At 40.0% G+C, this 16,815-nt stretch overlaps 2 protein-coding genes and 3 non-coding genes across 6 annotated transcripts; 1 reads left to right on the top strand and 4 right to left on the bottom strand.

The window, feature by feature from the left end:
* Positions 1–272: 272 nt before the first annotated feature.
* Positions 273–7,736, top strand: pole3 (polymerase (DNA directed), epsilon 3 (p17 subunit)). Its single transcript, XM_031323717.2, has 4 exons — positions 273–686; positions 6,341–6,426; positions 7,042–7,160; positions 7,352–7,736. The coding sequence occupies exons 1-4, from the start codon at positions 621–623 to the stop codon at positions 7,528–7,530; spliced, it is 450 nt and encodes a 149-aa protein (XP_031179577.1). The 5' UTR covers positions 273–620; the 3' UTR covers positions 7,531–7,736.
* Positions 7,737–10,722: 2,986 nt separating this feature from the next.
* rpl12 (ribosomal protein L12) lies at positions 10,723–15,515 on the bottom strand. Of its 2 annotated transcripts, none has more exons than XM_031323715.2 (6): positions 15,311–15,515; positions 12,153–12,226; positions 11,757–11,855; positions 11,390–11,471; positions 11,216–11,302; positions 10,723–10,873 (listed from the first exon to the last, which is right to left on the bottom strand). In XM_031323715.2, exons 1-6 carry the CDS (start codon positions 15,345–15,347, stop codon positions 10,755–10,757), a joined length of 498 nt encoding a protein of 165 aa, XP_031179575.1. In that variant the 5' UTR covers positions 15,348–15,515; the 3' UTR covers positions 10,723–10,754. The 2 variants fall into 2 exon arrangements, with proteins under 2 accessions (XP_031179575.1, XP_031179576.1); XM_031323716.2 differs by having other exon boundaries at positions 15,206–15,467.
* On the bottom strand, positions 11,022–11,149 carry LOC116067356. Its single transcript, XR_004109182.1, has one exon. It is a non-coding gene; the product is annotated as a small nucleolar RNA SNORA65 (small nucleolar RNA).
* On the bottom strand, positions 11,987–12,111 carry LOC116067357. Its single transcript, XR_004109183.1, has one exon. It is a non-coding gene; the product is annotated as a small nucleolar RNA SNORA65 (small nucleolar RNA).
* On the bottom strand, positions 12,459–12,586 carry LOC116067355. Its single transcript, XR_004109181.1, has one exon. It is a non-coding gene; the product is annotated as a small nucleolar RNA SNORA65 (small nucleolar RNA).
* Positions 15,516–16,815: the final 1,300 nt, after the last annotated feature.

Here is a 16,815-nt window from a genome sequence, read left to right as displayed (position 1 = left end):
ATAAAGACCGGAAAAAGACAAATTAAACAAAATAAAGTAACTATAATAATATACCAAGGATCAGCAAAGATTAAATAGGTTTTATTGGCTTCTTTAGTTTCTTGATGAAGTAACTGTATTAGTATATAGAAACATTTCTTTCTTGAAAACATTAAAGTCAGGTTTTTCTTTGGCAAATTCATATTTATGAATGTAAAATAGAAGGTACGTTTTGCTTAGTTCTTTTCTACGTTTACGTAATTACGTAACAGTCAACATACGTCACGCACACGTCAGACGCCGGAGTTGAAAGTTGACGGAGGAAGGCTCGTGCTTGGACGGTTCGCGGGAAAAAAAGGTCCCAAAACAAATCGGTTCTGGTGGACACGCGAGCAACTTCAGACCCAGTTTGAGCTCATCGATAATCAGCCAAACTAATCGATCTGATTGATAGAAGCGCCGTCTTCAAAACGCGGTACTTTAACAACTAAATGTTACTGGGAAACTGAAGTAGCTTCCAACATTAGCTAGCTACTTTAGGTAGCTCCAGGCTAACACAACAGTGCTAATCCGTTAGCACCACACGAGAGGTAGCTAACCGACGGTTAGCAGGTGGAAGGACTCGGTAACCGGGGAGAGAAATGGCGGAGAGACCCGAAGATCTGAACCTGCCCAACGCGGTGATCACCCGCATCATCAAGGAGGCGGTGAGTGGAGAGACACTGGAGAGTACTCGGATACTGAAGTAATACCGCTGTGTAGAAATACTCCTTACTTACCCCTGTTTTTGTTGCTTAGGTGATTATTTTCTTTCTTGCACATTGACACCATTTGAATTTAATCTACTCATGTATATTTTCTTTCCCCAACGAGAGTTTTGTATGTAGGAATGTGTGTGTGTGTATATATATATGTGTGTGTATATATATATATATATATATATATATATATATATATATATATATATATATATGTATATATATATATATATATGTGTATATGTATGTATTAGGGCTGTCCTCGACTAAAGAAATTCTTAGTCGACTAACACTTATATGATTTTGTCGATTAATGGATTAGTTGATGTAATCGACAGAGCTGTGCTCTTTGAGAGGTGGTTAAGACTAGAAAAGCACAATATAAATGTATTTAATGAACCATCTGTAAAACTGACTTTCTCCACAATTAATCCTGCAAAAGCACCACTTTAAATCTTGTGCTTACCAGAAATGTGCTCATAGGTTTCTTGGAAATGAGTAATTAAGCATGAATAAGCATAAAAAATGACTCAACTAAAGAAATCTTAGTCGACTAAGACCAAAACGACCGATTAGTCGACTAATCGACTAAGAGGTGGCAGCCCTAATATATATATATATATATATATATATATATATATATATATATATACTCCGTTACAATAAAGTCTTCCAGTCACAATCTTACGTAAGTAAAAGTATCATCAAGAAATGTAAGAAATGTACTCTAAAAGTATCAAAAGTACCAGTTTTTAGTGTCCCCTGTGACCAGTGGTAGTAACGTTAGAAGTACTCCGATAACGTTACTTTCCTGAAGTAATAATAGTGACACCACAGTGTATAGAGGTGTGAATCTTCACTGATCTCCCCATTCGATTACGATTATCATGTCTTTGATTCGATATCTCGATGCGTCAAATACATGTTTCTATTAAAGCCATATAGGATATTTAATTCATAGCTTTTCAAGCTTCAAAAACCAAACCGTCTGCAGTGCTCTAATACTAAATAAATTGGATACACAAAACTACAACACTGAGCACATGGCACTTCCTGAATGTGCAAAACATACCAGAATATGTCAACAGAAAGGTTGTTAGGCCTACATTAAATTATAAACAGAAATAATCGATTACGGCCCGGCCAATTATCGATGCAGCATCGTCCACGTCTCGATGCATCGATTATTTGATTAATTAACACCTCTAACAGTGTAGAAATACTCCGTTAAAAGTCCTACATTCAAAATGTTACTTAAGTAAAAGTACAAAAGTATCAGCATGAAAAAGTACCAAAAGTAGAAGTACTCATTGTGCAGAAAGGCACATTTCAGATTAGTATATATGATATTATTAGATAATAATCATTGATGCATTAATGCAGGGGTGTCAAACTCACTTTCACTAAGAGAGGAGACACACCAGCCCGATAATCGGGCGTCGGGCCGTCTGGCGAGGTCCGTGACTCGAGTCTGTTCGGTGTGTTCCGTGCCGTCGGCCGTCCGAGGAGCCGTCGGCCTTCATTTGGGCCGACCTGACGTGTTCAGTCGGAGACAGGGCAGTCGGGACTCACCCGGAAATGGGGAGCGGATGAGCCGCTCAAAATCTGAAATGAAGACAGATTCAGCAACTGCACGGCCTATTTCTCTCTTAAAATGTTTTCAGAAACACGTTTCGGTGAACTATTTTAGTCCAATATGAGATTGTATTCTGAACGAGCCGCCATGACAGTCTGGCTGTGAATTTCCGGAGAAAAAAGAACCACGTGACGCGTTCGTCCAATCAGCTGCCGGTTTTCATTTTCTGGGAAATAATCAGACTGTTAATGGAAACAATACAGAGCAGCGCCGCCTGCTGCTATGGAGACGTATTACGTTTCGCGCACGCGCAGAGCGTACGCTCAAGTCGGCGTCGCCTCAGTGTGTTCTGAGGCATTTTTTGGACCTCGGGGACCCGACTGATCAGTCCGACTGGCTTTTCTGCCCACGGTCGGCCCGTCTGGTTGGTGTGTCAGGGCCCTAAGGGCCACACTGGGCCAGACATGTAGAGTTTATTTCATTGAAAAAGTAAAATGTCTTACTACATGTTGCATCTGTTGCATTTCTTTTTTCTTCAAAATAATGTGTTGCTTTTGTTTCTCCAACGTTTGTGTCACTTTAAAAAAAAAAAAAAAAATAGTCGCTTTTTTCCGACATTTTTGTGGCTTTTTTTTGACTGGATCAAAATGTGGGAGGGGCCGGGTTCGGCCCACAGACCAAAGTTGAGTTTGACCCCAATGGGGGTAAGCTTCGCTTCAGAGCTCGAACCTCCTATGGCGCCATTTTGATGCTACCAAGCCATCACCCCCCATTAGCATCCCATTGACTGCCATTCATTTTGACGTCACTTTGACAGCGAATAACTTTACATCTGAAGAGTTTAAAGACTCCATTTGTCCGTTGTTTATTTCTAAAGAAACACGACAATGTATAAAAGGCTCCATTACCTTGTACCTCACGTTATGGCTCATTTATGTCGTCACAGCTTATAAAAAAGCTAAAGGCGACGTCTTCAAGTTACTTAATTAGTCTGACAAACAGTCAAAGAAACTGATATAAACATTTAAAGCAACCTCAATTTCTCGAAGTGAAGAAAAAATGCGACCAGAACTTTTTGTTAATTTTACTTCATAAATGACTTAATCAATTATAAATGGAACTTATTTCTTCCTTCCTGGTTGCAGAAATGTTCACTTGTGTCAAGATTAATGAATAGCATGAATAACTTCATAAATTACATTACACGTCATTTAGCTGGCGCTTTTATCCAAAGCGACTTACAATTGCTATATATATATATATATATATATATATATATATATATATATATATATATATATATATATATATATATATATATATCTATCTCTATCTATCAGAGGTCACACAACTCTGGAGCAACTAGGGGTTAAGTGTCTTGCTCAGGGACACACTGGTTGATGTATCACAGTGGGAATCGAACCCTGATCTCCCACACCAAAGGCCTGTGTCATACCCACTGCGCCATCACCACCATTATCATCACTTTATATACTGCTGGGTAGTTTTATCAGATGATTTATGTTTTGTATTTTTAATCTGAATCTGCAAAGTAACGTTTTAAAATAAATGTAATGGAGTGAAAGTGTAAAGTAACGTAAAATGGAAATAGACGAGTAACGAACAAGAACCTCAAAATTGTATTTGTTACTTTCCATCACTGTTAAACTCTTGTTTATTATTTTTTTTTAGCTCTAGAACAAATATATTCCCCACAAATTCCTTTATTTTATATAATTTAACAGATTTACTTAAAGACAGAACTTTGAGCTACATATACTTCACTACTACTACTTTACCACGTTTCAGAGGGCAACATAGTCATACAGTTTACATCATTACATTCATTTCATAGCTATAGTTACTTTACAGATTAAGATTTTACATTTAAGCGTGATTTATACTTGTGAGTAAAATCTACGGCGTTGCTACGTACGTAATACGTGGAGACACGAACCTACGCCGTAGCCTGACGTACACCTCTCGAAAAATGTAACTACACGTCGCGGTAACTTTTATACTATATATATATATATATATATATATATATATATATATATATATCTCCAGGTTTTTCTTTTCCTACTACTTAATTCAGCTCCTCTGGTTGGTTTTGCGCAGTTCTGTTCGTTTCCAAGCCAAACACACACCAAACCGCCCAAATTTCGACCAAGGATCGTTTCCGCAGCCGGCCGATTTAATCAGACGCTTCCCTTCATTCATCACCGGCCAAATTGACTTGTAACTTTACAATGTTATACCAGCCAAAGTTCATTTTTAACGGCATTTTCCGGGTTGGCGGACAAGCAATTTAAAGCCCTGGTGGGAAAAGCACTTGGATTGTAAAAGGCTATTTTACATTGGAAAAAAGGCCACTTCTAAAATAAGTAACCGGTAACCAGGTAACCAAGCTTTTAACCTGTAACCAACTCTGTTTCCATTTGTTTCTATCCTGTTTTTATGCTTCTACTTTGTCACCTTACTTCCTGCTTTGCTCCTGTAATAACTACTACAGCCAACTCTACGCCGTGGCTACGTACGTAGGTATGTGGAGACACGGACCCTACGCCGTAGCCTGACGTGCACCTCTCGAAACATGTAACTACACATCGCCGCGACGCACGTCTCTCGGCCGTGGCTTGGTAGCGTTGCATTTCCCCCCGACTCATTTCCTGGTTCTCCTTCTCCATCAACAACATGAAATCAAGGAGAGGGTTAACTTCTCCTGCTACAGATTTCTAGGGTTGGGTATCGGAAAATCAACAAGCAACATTAGTAGGCCATAACCGATTAGTAGGGTTGGGTACCGTTTGGATTTTTACGATTCCGATGCCGAACCGGTACTTTTAAAACGATTCCGATTCCTAAACCGATTCTTGAAAAACTGAAAAATGAAATCAAAGATGTAATATATTGACTAGCGATCACGTGCAGTGAATGGTTAATATGCTTTTACGTCCGTTTTGGTGAGCCCAGAGGGAAAATATGGCATTTTAAAAGTAGCCTACATTTACGGTAGCTAGCTAACGGTAGATTACAGAGAAAGGGGGATATTTTTACGTCCGTTTCGGAGCGACAGAGGGAAAATATTTTAGTTGACACATTAAGTGGAACCGAAATTGGCGTTCTAATCCGGTCCGACTCCTACCGGTTGTGTAGGAACCGGTTCCATAGTGGTCGGTACCCAACCCTACAGATTTCCCACCGTGGTCAGAAAGCAGATGACTCTATGACTCTAGAGTCGGTACTCACTCTGAAGATAATCACAGTCACTCTCTCCCACGCTCTACCACACGCTCCCCACCACACACACACACACACACACACCGGCCCTGGTATTCTATTAAAGAGATCAACGCGCACACCATAAATCGCGCTTAAGGCTGCAGGACATGAGGAAAATATCTAATTGCGATTATTTTGACTGATATTGCGATCACGATATGATTCACGATAAATAGAGGGGAGGATTATTTTTGTGTCATTATTTTCATTTTCATTGAAAAATCTTAAATTAAAATGACTACAGTGTGATTTTGCGAGGATAAGTCTGTAGGATACGATGTGTAGGCCGCGACGTCGCTGCAGCACCACGGTACTTCATTTAAATGGTTTGACACGTACTCTGCCTTGGATATTGCACTAGTCCATATTGTGATTTCGTTAAACTTGCGATTTTACACACACACACACACACACACACACACACACACACACACACACACACACGATTTCCCTATGATTTGTAAAATATGATCCATTGTTACAGATTAATAATGCAAAAGTTCAATGTTTTTATTTATTTTTTAAACTTTAAAGACGTAACAACTTATTGTTGATCTTAAAAAAAGAGCGTACCCATTTATTTGTTCTCCTTTTGAATGAAGATGTTATCGTCCCTGAGTGAATAACTCTTTCTCAGCCTGTCTGTGTTTTCTGATAAACTGAATATATATATATATATATATATATACATACACACTGCCGCTTTGAGATAACGCCTCCGCACCGTTTGTATTCTTAACAGCTCCCAGATGGGGTGAACGTGTCGAAAGAAGCAAGGAGAGCCATATCCCAAGCTGCCAGCGTGTTTGTGTTGTATGCAACGTCCTGGTAAGAATAAAAACCCACTTTCAAAAATCTAATCTATTGATACACAAAGTTCAGTTCAAGTGTTGAGTCTTCACCAGACCCTCCTCCACAGCGCTGCGGAGGAGGGTCTGGCTAGTCCACACAGCATACCGGGACGGGAGAAAATCGTGCTCTGGTTTTTTGGCATTTCTTAAGCGCCGTACAGAGCTACGGTGCCGCTGCAAAATAGTCTCTGGAAGGAACTTGTTTTGGTGGAACACGTGTACGTTCAAAAGTAGTTTTAGTCGTGCAACAGAAAACTCAGATTGGACAGATAGTCTAGCTAGCTGTCTGGATTTACCCTGCAGAGATCTGAGGAGCAGTTAACCATAGTCCTCAGAAATCCACCGGAGGTTAGAACGCCAACACAAAGATAGAGGAAGGGGACGGACATCTGGCGGAAAAAAGTGAAATCTGGCGGAATTTCCAGCTCACCGGAGCAATCCCGGAAAAGTAACGTCGTGGATATAGACTACCACATTTCTCCACAGTGCTTCAATTATCAAGTTTAAGACGTGAATATTATCTGTCAAACGTTCCCTTATACCACTAACTCAATCAACTATATATGTTTCTTTTCTGTTTGTCCTGTTACAGTGCAAACAACTTTGCCTTGAAAGCCAAACGGAAAACTCTGAACGCAGGAGACGTTTTGGCTGCGATGGAGGAAATGGAGTTTGAGCGATTCCTGGAGCCGCTCAGAGAAGCTCTGGAAGGTCAGTACATCAGCTCTACAGACGTATGATGCAAAAAGACTAAAAGTTCACATTACTCCTCCTCCGTCGAACTGCACGTGCACTTTAACGCACCAAACGTTTAACTGTCATTGACTTTGATTGACTTGTGATTGGGTCTGTTGACGATTTTAAGACACATTAATGTTACCGTCGTTTATGTTCTTCTACAGTGTACAAGAAGGGCCAGAAAGGAAAGAAGGAGGTGTCGGAGCAGAAACGTAAAGACAAAGAGAAGAAGCCGGACTCTGAGAACGAGAAGAGCCGGGAGGAGGAAGAGGAGGAGGAGGAGCGCATGGAGGAGGAGCCCGAAGCCGAGAACGACGCCGAGGACGAGGAGGTGGAGAACTGACACAAACAGTGAGAATGCACTTCCATCATCGCTGTACGTGATGCGTTTAAGTGACGCTCGGTCATCACAGAGCCACCGTGAATCGATCCATCCGTGTTCACAGAGCAGCGAGACGAGCGCACAGAAGAGGTGGGGGGGGGGGGTGTCGTTGTCACATTTAATAAAACTAGGGATGCACCTAATCCAGATTTTTGGGGTTCGGCCGAATACCGAATCCACTGGTTAAGATTCTGCTGAATCCTCGTCCCATCCTCAGTCCATGAACACAGTAAACACATTAATGAAGTAAACAGTGACTGTCCTTCCTTTGCCGTACCTGAAGTTGCTGCATTCTGGCTGCTGTCTGTAGATTCCTTCACGCACAACTCGTATTCTTTCGGATGTTTCATACCAGATGTTGTAACAGCGGTGATGTTGTGTATAGTTTAGGGTCCTCGCCACCACCAGACTAATCGGCATTGTAAATTCAACATGTAGCTGGACTTGAATGGCCTTCTTTTGACTGAGAGTGCTGCCAAACATCACTTTTTCTGCCACGAGTTCCATTTTCACTTTCTCACAGCCTACTGCATTGAACGCTCCACCTACGTAAACACCTTCCCGTAATCAACGGCGCCGTCATTACGTCGACCAGCGTAGTGCGAGCGTAGGGTTCGGTTCGGTGGGAAAAAATTCTAAGGTTCGGCAGAAACCGATCCCCATCAAAAAGCCCAATATTCAGCAGAATCCTGGATTGGGTGCATCCCTAAATAAAATCTTCTTGGTGCAGCTGCTGTCCTCAGCACAATGAAACCACAAGTCAAACTACGTCCTGCACTTCCTGATCTGTGGTCCTTTTTGTATTTCCAGTTTTAGTTTTGTATATATTTGCGTCACACTTTGATACAAACCGCTCTCGACAGTAAACGATATACAGTAATTAGTGTGTTACACTTAGTAAGCTTTTCAATCAACTTACCACCGGAGGGAGTGAGAACATAGTTTAACGTAGTTTGAACCGTGTCCAGTTATGAAATAGGTTTGAAATGTTCTCAGAGTAGCACCGTTACAGTGATGCCTTCAAATTAAGACATATAAACACAAAACCCTCCCCTTTTTTTTTATTTAACAAAAGAAGCCAACGTTCTTCAGTCTTAAAGTGCTCATATTATGCTCATTTTCAGGTTCATAATAGTATTTAGAGGTTGTACCAGAATAGGTTTACATGGTTTAATTTTCAGAGAACACCATATTTTTGTTGTACTGCACATTGCTGCAGCTCCTCTTTTCACCCTGTGTGTTGAGCTCTCTGTTTTAGCTACAGAGTGAGACCTCTCACTTCTGTTCCATCTTTGTTGGGAGTCGCACATGCTCAGTAGCTAGGTAAGGACTACTAGCCAGTCAGAAGCAGAGTATGAGGGCGTACCATGCTAGCAGCTAGGTGAGCATTATAACGTGTGTTCCAAAGTGACCACGTTTGTCTCTGAAGTAAAGGCTGGACTACAATAGAGCTGTTTGGAGCAGTTTGTGAACAGTGTTTTCTGTTGGAGATGGTAAGTCCCTTTGGGGTGGACTTTGGGCTTTTTCACTTTGTAAACTTATACCGTGCACAAAAAAAGATATATAACAATTAAGGAAAGGGAAAAAGCCAAAAAGTATAATATGAGCACTTTAAACAAAATAAAATCCAGTTTATGATTGGTAGGGCTGTTGAGGGCTGCTTTTGATTAGTCGACTAAACGCTCGTTTTTGGTCTTAAGTCGATTAAGATTTCTTCAGTCGATTTAATGCTTTTTTCATGCTGAATTTCCAATGTTTCAGATTTATTTCGAGCATGTCTCTGCCGAACAAGACGTTAAAGTGGTGCTTTTCCTTGATTCTTTTGGGAGAACCAATTTACCGATTTACACATCTGTCGGTTAAATCAACTAAATCTTATGTCAACTATTTCTTCACTGGAGGACATTTAAGATTTAAAACTTCTTGGTCAAAGAATAAGAACAAAATCAGAAATATGATTCTAGCGTTTGGTACAAAATCACCCGCTAGTTTTGAATTTGAATCATTGTTGGGTTGTACTGGAGCAAGGTGTTTTTTTTCTGTGTATTTACACGTACTATTTCACAAAATACTAGAAGCAAATACCAATCGTGTAGCGGTTAAATGCGATCAACAGTGTTGGAGGTTTCACACACAGACGCAGCTGTACAGACGTGACTTCAGCATAAATATCTGTACCTACGTACGTCCTGTTTGTTCCTGATCTGCTGAGTTTTTGAACCATTTATACTTTTCTAGATTTGTACATGTGTGGCTGAGATTTTCAATAAATATTTTGTATAAAAAGCCAAAACTGCGTTGATTACTGACTGACCTAAAATACCCCTCACACCCTCCACATTAGTTATTTTCTGTTACTCTGGCTGATCTCCCTCCTTCAAATATAACTGGCCTCTTCTAGACTTCAGATGTTTCCTGCTGCTGGCTGCACAGTGATTATGTTTAAGATTAGGAACAACCGTAAACATATTCTAACTAAAAAATCTCAACTGAAGCAGAAAAACCAGTTTGCTGAAAGTTCAGTAATCAATCGGACTTATTAAAGGGTAACTTTTTTTGTGAGTGACTGATGGGAACAACAATCTTTGTTGGTCCAGTATTAAGCGAGATCGCTGCAGTCGGCAACGGAGGAACAAGCTACAATCTAAGTTAATAGGGCAATGGTCCAGCTTGTACTGACCTTCACAAAAGTGCTCATTCTGCCACTGAGAATCTGATTTTAGTGTCTGACATGAAAAGATTTGTAAGGAGGTCAACCTGTTATTTTTTTAAACACTGAAATTACGTTCGTTAAACCCAACAGACTCCATATAAACTAATTTTAGCAACTGCATTTTCCTGAGGTTATCAAGTATTCCAATTAGCAATCCTTCAAGTACTGTAATGTAACTATTAGTTTGATATATTTGAGCCAAGTCCATCTTTGCAGGGGTATATTTATAAAATAAATTACAGCCAAGTAGAGTAGTGGCTTTAATGTAGCAGTAGGTAGTGACATTATGCAAATATACCAGCACAAATACCTCAGAACTATTGTACTTTGACGCAATACCTGAGTAAATAAATTAACTCGACTCGTGTCCCATTTATTCCTGTGTATGGAATATTTAAATGAGTGTTACAAAACAGAGATACAAGGTTTGACACAAGGAGTTTAGTTTGAGATCTTTATTTGTGTCGCTCATTTACTCTGATGGACACTCTACTTTGCCGGCGTTTATGTCATCAATGACATCGTGGGGAGGACGACCATCGATGGTGCATCCGACAGACTGAGCGGTACCCAGGATCTCTTTGATGGTTCCTGAGGGGGGGGGGACAAATACAGATGGTCAAATGCTGATTAATGTCAAAGTAGAAAGCCATACAGGAGACAAGTGGCAGTTTACAGATCATTTAGAGAAAATCCAGGGGGAAATGTGGGATAAAATGTTATTAGTCTGATTAATGATGTTTGTTCCAGACTTTACGGCACAGAGTTGTCCATTAGTTCGGGGCAGCTCTGTTTCCTAAAGCCGGGTCACTCTGAGCCTCCACTGGATTATACTCAGTCACTGTGACAGACAGGCATAGTGGCGGGAGGCTGAACAGGAAACTCCATAGATTGATAAAAGAATGGCCAGAAGGAATATCTGGCTTTTCTTACCGGAGAGCTCTCTGGCGATGGAGCGATGCCTCATGACGCGAGCAATGCCCACAATCTCATCGAAGGTCACACTCCCACTGTGCTTGACTGGAAAATAAAGACAGGGGTCAAGTATATAATATAACCTTAATCCTTTGCTCTAAATGGTTTCTTCAGAAAGCGACAGGCACTTACTGTTCTTGACCTTCTTCCTGTCACGAGGAGGCTCCTTCAGAGCCTTGATGATCAGAGCCGACGCAGAGGGAACGACCTCCACCTAACAAACAAACAAACGGGAACGTTAGAACGGACTGTCGTCCTGCCTCCAGCTGAAGTATTAATGGAGTTATGTTCAGAAAATAGTCTTCAGCCTCTCAAATATAGAGGTTAATGGCTCTTTTGTGTCATAAACTAAGACGTTTAAAGACATCCCGACTTTAAGAAACTGGGATGGACACCATTTTGACATTTTATACACCAAACGATTGATCCAGAAAATAATCTGCAGATTACTCGATAATGAAATCAATGGTTAGTTGCGGCCCGGGACACGATGACGTACCACTGCCTGTCTGTTCTGGATGGTCAGCTTCACGGTGATCCTCAGGCCCTTCCAGTCACCGGTTGCCTTGGCAATGTCATCACCAACTTTCTTGGGAGACTGGTGAGAAAACAGAAATCAGTTGAGATCAGCAGATGAGAACAGACCTAAAATACTCGTAAAGCTACGTGTTAAATAAGATATCTAAACCATAAATACTGTCCAGGATAACGGCACACAGGAGCCTCCGCTTGTGTTCCAGACTTTACGGCACAGAGTTGTCCATTAGTTGGGGCAGCTCTGTTTCCTAAAGCTGGGTCACTCTGAGCCTCCACTGGATTATACTTAGTCACTGACTGACAGGCATAGTGGCGGGAGGCTGGTTTTTAAAGATTGTACGACGACATTTTCACTCACCAGACCCAGAGGTCCGATTTTGGGGGCCAGGGCTGAGGTGGCTCCGACTTCTCCTCCTGTGCATCTCATGTACACTATTAGACAAAAAAGGAGACAACCCAATTAAAAACTGGCTTAATTTGATTCTTTCAAACATGCAGTCACAAACACCCACTGACAGATTATCAACAGTTTGATATTCGACACCGCTTCACAAGTAGTGCAGCGATTTAAATAATGCCTGCACCACTGTTCATCTTGTCCTATAAACTTCTGCAAACTGACACACCGAGATTATTCCAAGAAATATTAGTCTGATTAATGATGGTTTGTTCCAGACTTTACGGCACAGAGTTGTCCATTAGTTTGGGGCAGCTCTGTTTCCTAAAGCCGGGTCACTCTGAGCCTCCACTGGATTATACTCAGTCACTGTGACAGACAGGCATAGTGGCGGGAGGCTGAACAGGAAACTCCATAGATTGATAAAAGAATGGCCAGAAGGAATCTTTACACCGAGATGATCCCAGGAAACGTGTAACGAAGGTCTCAGAAAGTGGCCAAACACTGTCAATGTATGCAATAGCAATATAACTCTAAACTGTCATCACCGTTACAAAAGGGATTTAAATAGTCAATACAACTGAATACTATGAACACTAATGCAACAAACAAATGCAGACTGCTCCTCATCACATTAATTTAAGACCAAAGTACCAGCTGGTTCTAGAGCTGGGCCATATGGAGAACATCCAACCGCACAATGTTTTTGACCAAATACATCAATGTCAACATTGCTGCGATATTATAGGGTTGACTATTGGTGGTTTCACTTAATCACCAGTAATGTGGATACAATCACTGAGGCAAATAACCGCTAGTAAGTTCAGAAAATTACATAACTTTACTGTAATACAGCCTTTAAAATCACGGAACAGACACTTGTGACATATCACAATATCCAAAACGTAAGCCGATATCTAACCTCACGTATAGATATAACGCCGAGCCCTCGATGGTTCTACTCTGATCATTTAGCTGCGTTTAAACTGTCACGTTGGTTTGAACTCTTAACAGGTTTGTCGTTTGCATTTTAGAGCTGAAAAGTCCTGCTAGTTGGCATAAATCCAATGTGATTGGTCAAATAAACAGTCAATAACTTCATAAACATTTACAACCAAGTGATTTTCAATCCTGCTCCTGGAACCCCCCCCCCCCACGTATCCCCAACATAAATGACTGAAAGCCTCATTCAGCCAATCAAGACCTGGTGAACACATCTGTACAACGCAGCATTAGCAACGAGTTGGTGATAAAGAAAACTAAATGAAATAAATTATGGTACAAGGTTCTTTCAATATGTCCAATTAAATGGACTGTTTGTGGAGCAGGTAACGTTAGTGATGAAAACGTGGCATTTGGGGTGCTCGGGAGTAATTAAAAACAAATAGATCTATGGAGAATATAAAAACGTGGATATGCTTAACCCTCCTGTTCTAGGGTCAAATTTGACCCATTTTCAAAAAGTTTTTCAGAAATTTGAGTTTCTTTAAACCTAAATCGTCAAAGAAAATAACGTGAATGGTTCCATACACTCTTCACAGGTAAAATACATTTTATCAGTTTACTACTTTCATTGAATTTCGGAGTTTTATCCAATAACCTAGAATTAAAAAAAGTATTGAATCAATCTCTCTCTACCTCTACTAGAGGTTAAGTGTCTTGCTCAGGGACACATTGGTTGATGTATCGCAGGGGGAATCGAACCTGGGTCTCCCACACCAAAGGCATGCGTCATATCCACTGCGCCATCACCACCCATGGCCATTGACAAAAACGTCAGAAAAAAAGCTTAAAAACAGGAGGGGAAAAAAAAAAAATCTGAAAAAGTGACCAAAAACTTGGGATTAAATGGACGTTGGGAAAAGTGTTCCGAAAAAACAAGAAAGTTGCATGGGTGACGGGAGACAACACAAGGGTTAAGGTTTACGCCTACACTGAGGACAGTGCTGCGATTAGGGCTGGGCGATACGGAGACAATCAGATATCGCGATATTCTTGTCCTAATACCTCGATGTCGATATTGTGGCGATCTTATAGGGTTGACAATTGGGGCTTTAACAAAATATCTTCACAATGAGATTTTAGATAATCTTCAGTAATGTAGATATGACTAAGTGGGTAAAGGTAAAAAAAAAGAAGCGCTAGAACAGTCTGGTAACAGAAAATATCATTCACTGTAATGCAGCCTTTAAAACCAGGAAAAAAACACTTAAGCCATTTATGATATATACACAATGGCTAGCAAAAGTGTCCATAAATATTACGATATCCAAAATCTAAGACAATATCTAGTCTTGTATCACGATATCAATATAATATCCATATATTGCCCAGCCGTAGCTGTGATTTACAAATGTATTAGAAATTTAGAATATAGGAAAGTTATCTGAATGGTAATTATAACCTCGACATCATATGAAGTAGTCTCATTTACATATTTAATTAATCCAGAGTAATGATTACTTTGATGGATTAAAGTAGTGAATGACGACGGACAGGTGTCAGCTTTTAGGTTATTCTCTCAATGATTGCAAGGAACATTAATGTGTGAACGGACAATAACGTAGTTAATTCATTCAAGGAACATTAATGTGTGAACGGACAATAACGTAGTTAATTCATTCATCAAAACTTGAATGGTCAATAAAGGAGCCTTGCATGAATTCACAAATGTATCGACAAGTCAAATTAAAACGTTCACGAATTATAAAACCAACAATAGGATCAAATCAATACAGCGGAATTTCAAGATTAATACAAAAAAAGGTTTTAAAAGACAAAAGTAATTCACATCTACGAGGCTAGCTAAGCTGAGTTAGCTCACGCTGCTAGCTAGCTAGTACTCATCCCACGTGGAATCGCGTGCAAGTTTGTCCCCCTAATGACAGCCATTTCATAGTCAAACCCGCCACAAATCATTCAAATTTCACCTGATAAACATTTTTAAGCATGCATAGATTAAGTCAGACATCTTTTTTTCCCTTTCTTCGTCGCGTTTCATGCCCCATCTTTACCGTTTTCTCTACGCCGTTCACAGGCCGGCAGCCGCCACAGAACGACTCCATCTTGGCTGTGAACAAGCTGCTGCTTTTATTACCCAGTGGACACTGAAAACATACCAACTTTAATCTCGGTGGGGTCGAATTTAGGAGGCATGTTGCTGCTGCTGTAGTAGCGCTCAGTTCAGCTTGGTTGGTGAGGGTGTCGGATGAACCCGGGCTCGGGACGACCGATTACTGTTGCACCTTCACCGCTAAAGGGAGAAAGAAAAGGGCCGAGCAAAGGCCGCGGAAGGATTTATACCCCCGCCAGCTATCGCGAGATGTTGGGATTCCGTTAACGTGACGTAGTTCCATGTAAAGGGTGAATCCGAAGATTCTGGTTATTTTAGGCCGATTATAAAGGCAAGTTTTAAAGATAACACTGTATGGCTTAAACATGTTGATATAAACTAAAATTATAACGGCAGGTTTAAGATTGTACAAATTAAAAGTGGATGTGCAGAATATGTATCACACAAACTATAGTAGGAATACATTATAGAAGGGGAAGAGAATATAATATAGAACATATTTTAAAGCCTACTACTAAGTTATTTTAAAAGTTACTAAGTGTTCCTCACAGCTGCTCCAAATTCACCCCTTTAACTGAAAATACAAGAACTTAGAAAAGTAGTTTTCTTATCATAAAAATTCTTCTTAAATCACATTGACTTTCTCTCATTTTAAACAACTTTTGGATACTTTTAGGTAATAATTGATAGTCTACATTATTTGAGCTGTTTTATAGTCTTTAATTAATAATAAACAGTGAGTTTGTTGGATCATATAAAGTAGCTTTGTTTACAATTCTTATGTCTCTTTTTTTTAAATATGCTAATTGTATTTGTCTAATATGTATTTAAACTTCCACACAGTCATATATTATATATATATATATTAATATATTATACAGAGCTATAGGGAGCAGAACAAGGTAAATAAAGAGTCTTCATTTAGAAAATACTTCTAAAATTTTATGCAACCTGCTGATGACATTAAGGGGAGAGAGAGAGGGGGGGATGACATGCAGCAAAGGGTCGCAGGTCGGAGTCGAACCCGCGGCCGCTGCGTCGAGGAGTAAACCTCTATATATGGGAAAATCTTTCTTTGATGTAATTTATGTTTACATGTTTCCAGCATGAATCATTATCGATCATCACTCTCAGAAACGTAATTCCAACATCATTCATCACGAGTTTGCTTTGTGTATTTTTTGCACAATTCCCAAAAATGATGAATTAAGAATAATTAGCACTTTGAGATCTTTGATGAAAAGTGCATTATAAATTAGATGTATTATTATTATTATTATTATTATTATTATTATTATTATTATTATTATTATTATTAATTAATTAAACACAACAAATCATTAAAGATGGTCCGATACCTTTTTTTTGCTTCCTGATACAGATTCCGATACCTGAACTTGTGTATCGGCCGATACCGAGTACTGATCCGATACCAGTGTGTCATAGATTTCACTATGTTTGAACAGCTGTAGACTAGAGGGCTGCCTTGGGATTGGGTCCCGCCGAGACCCGCAGGACCCAACGCAAATCTCGCAGGAGCGGGCGGTTTTA

Source organism: Sander lucioperca, chromosome 3 (genome assembly GCF_008315115.2).
Source record: "Sander lucioperca isolate FBNREF2018 chromosome 3, SLUC_FBN_1.2, whole genome shotgun sequence".
NCBI classification, from domain to species: domain Eukaryota; kingdom Metazoa; phylum Chordata; class Actinopteri; order Perciformes; family Percidae; genus Sander; species Sander lucioperca.
This window is presented reverse-complemented; position numbering and strand designations above follow the sequence as displayed.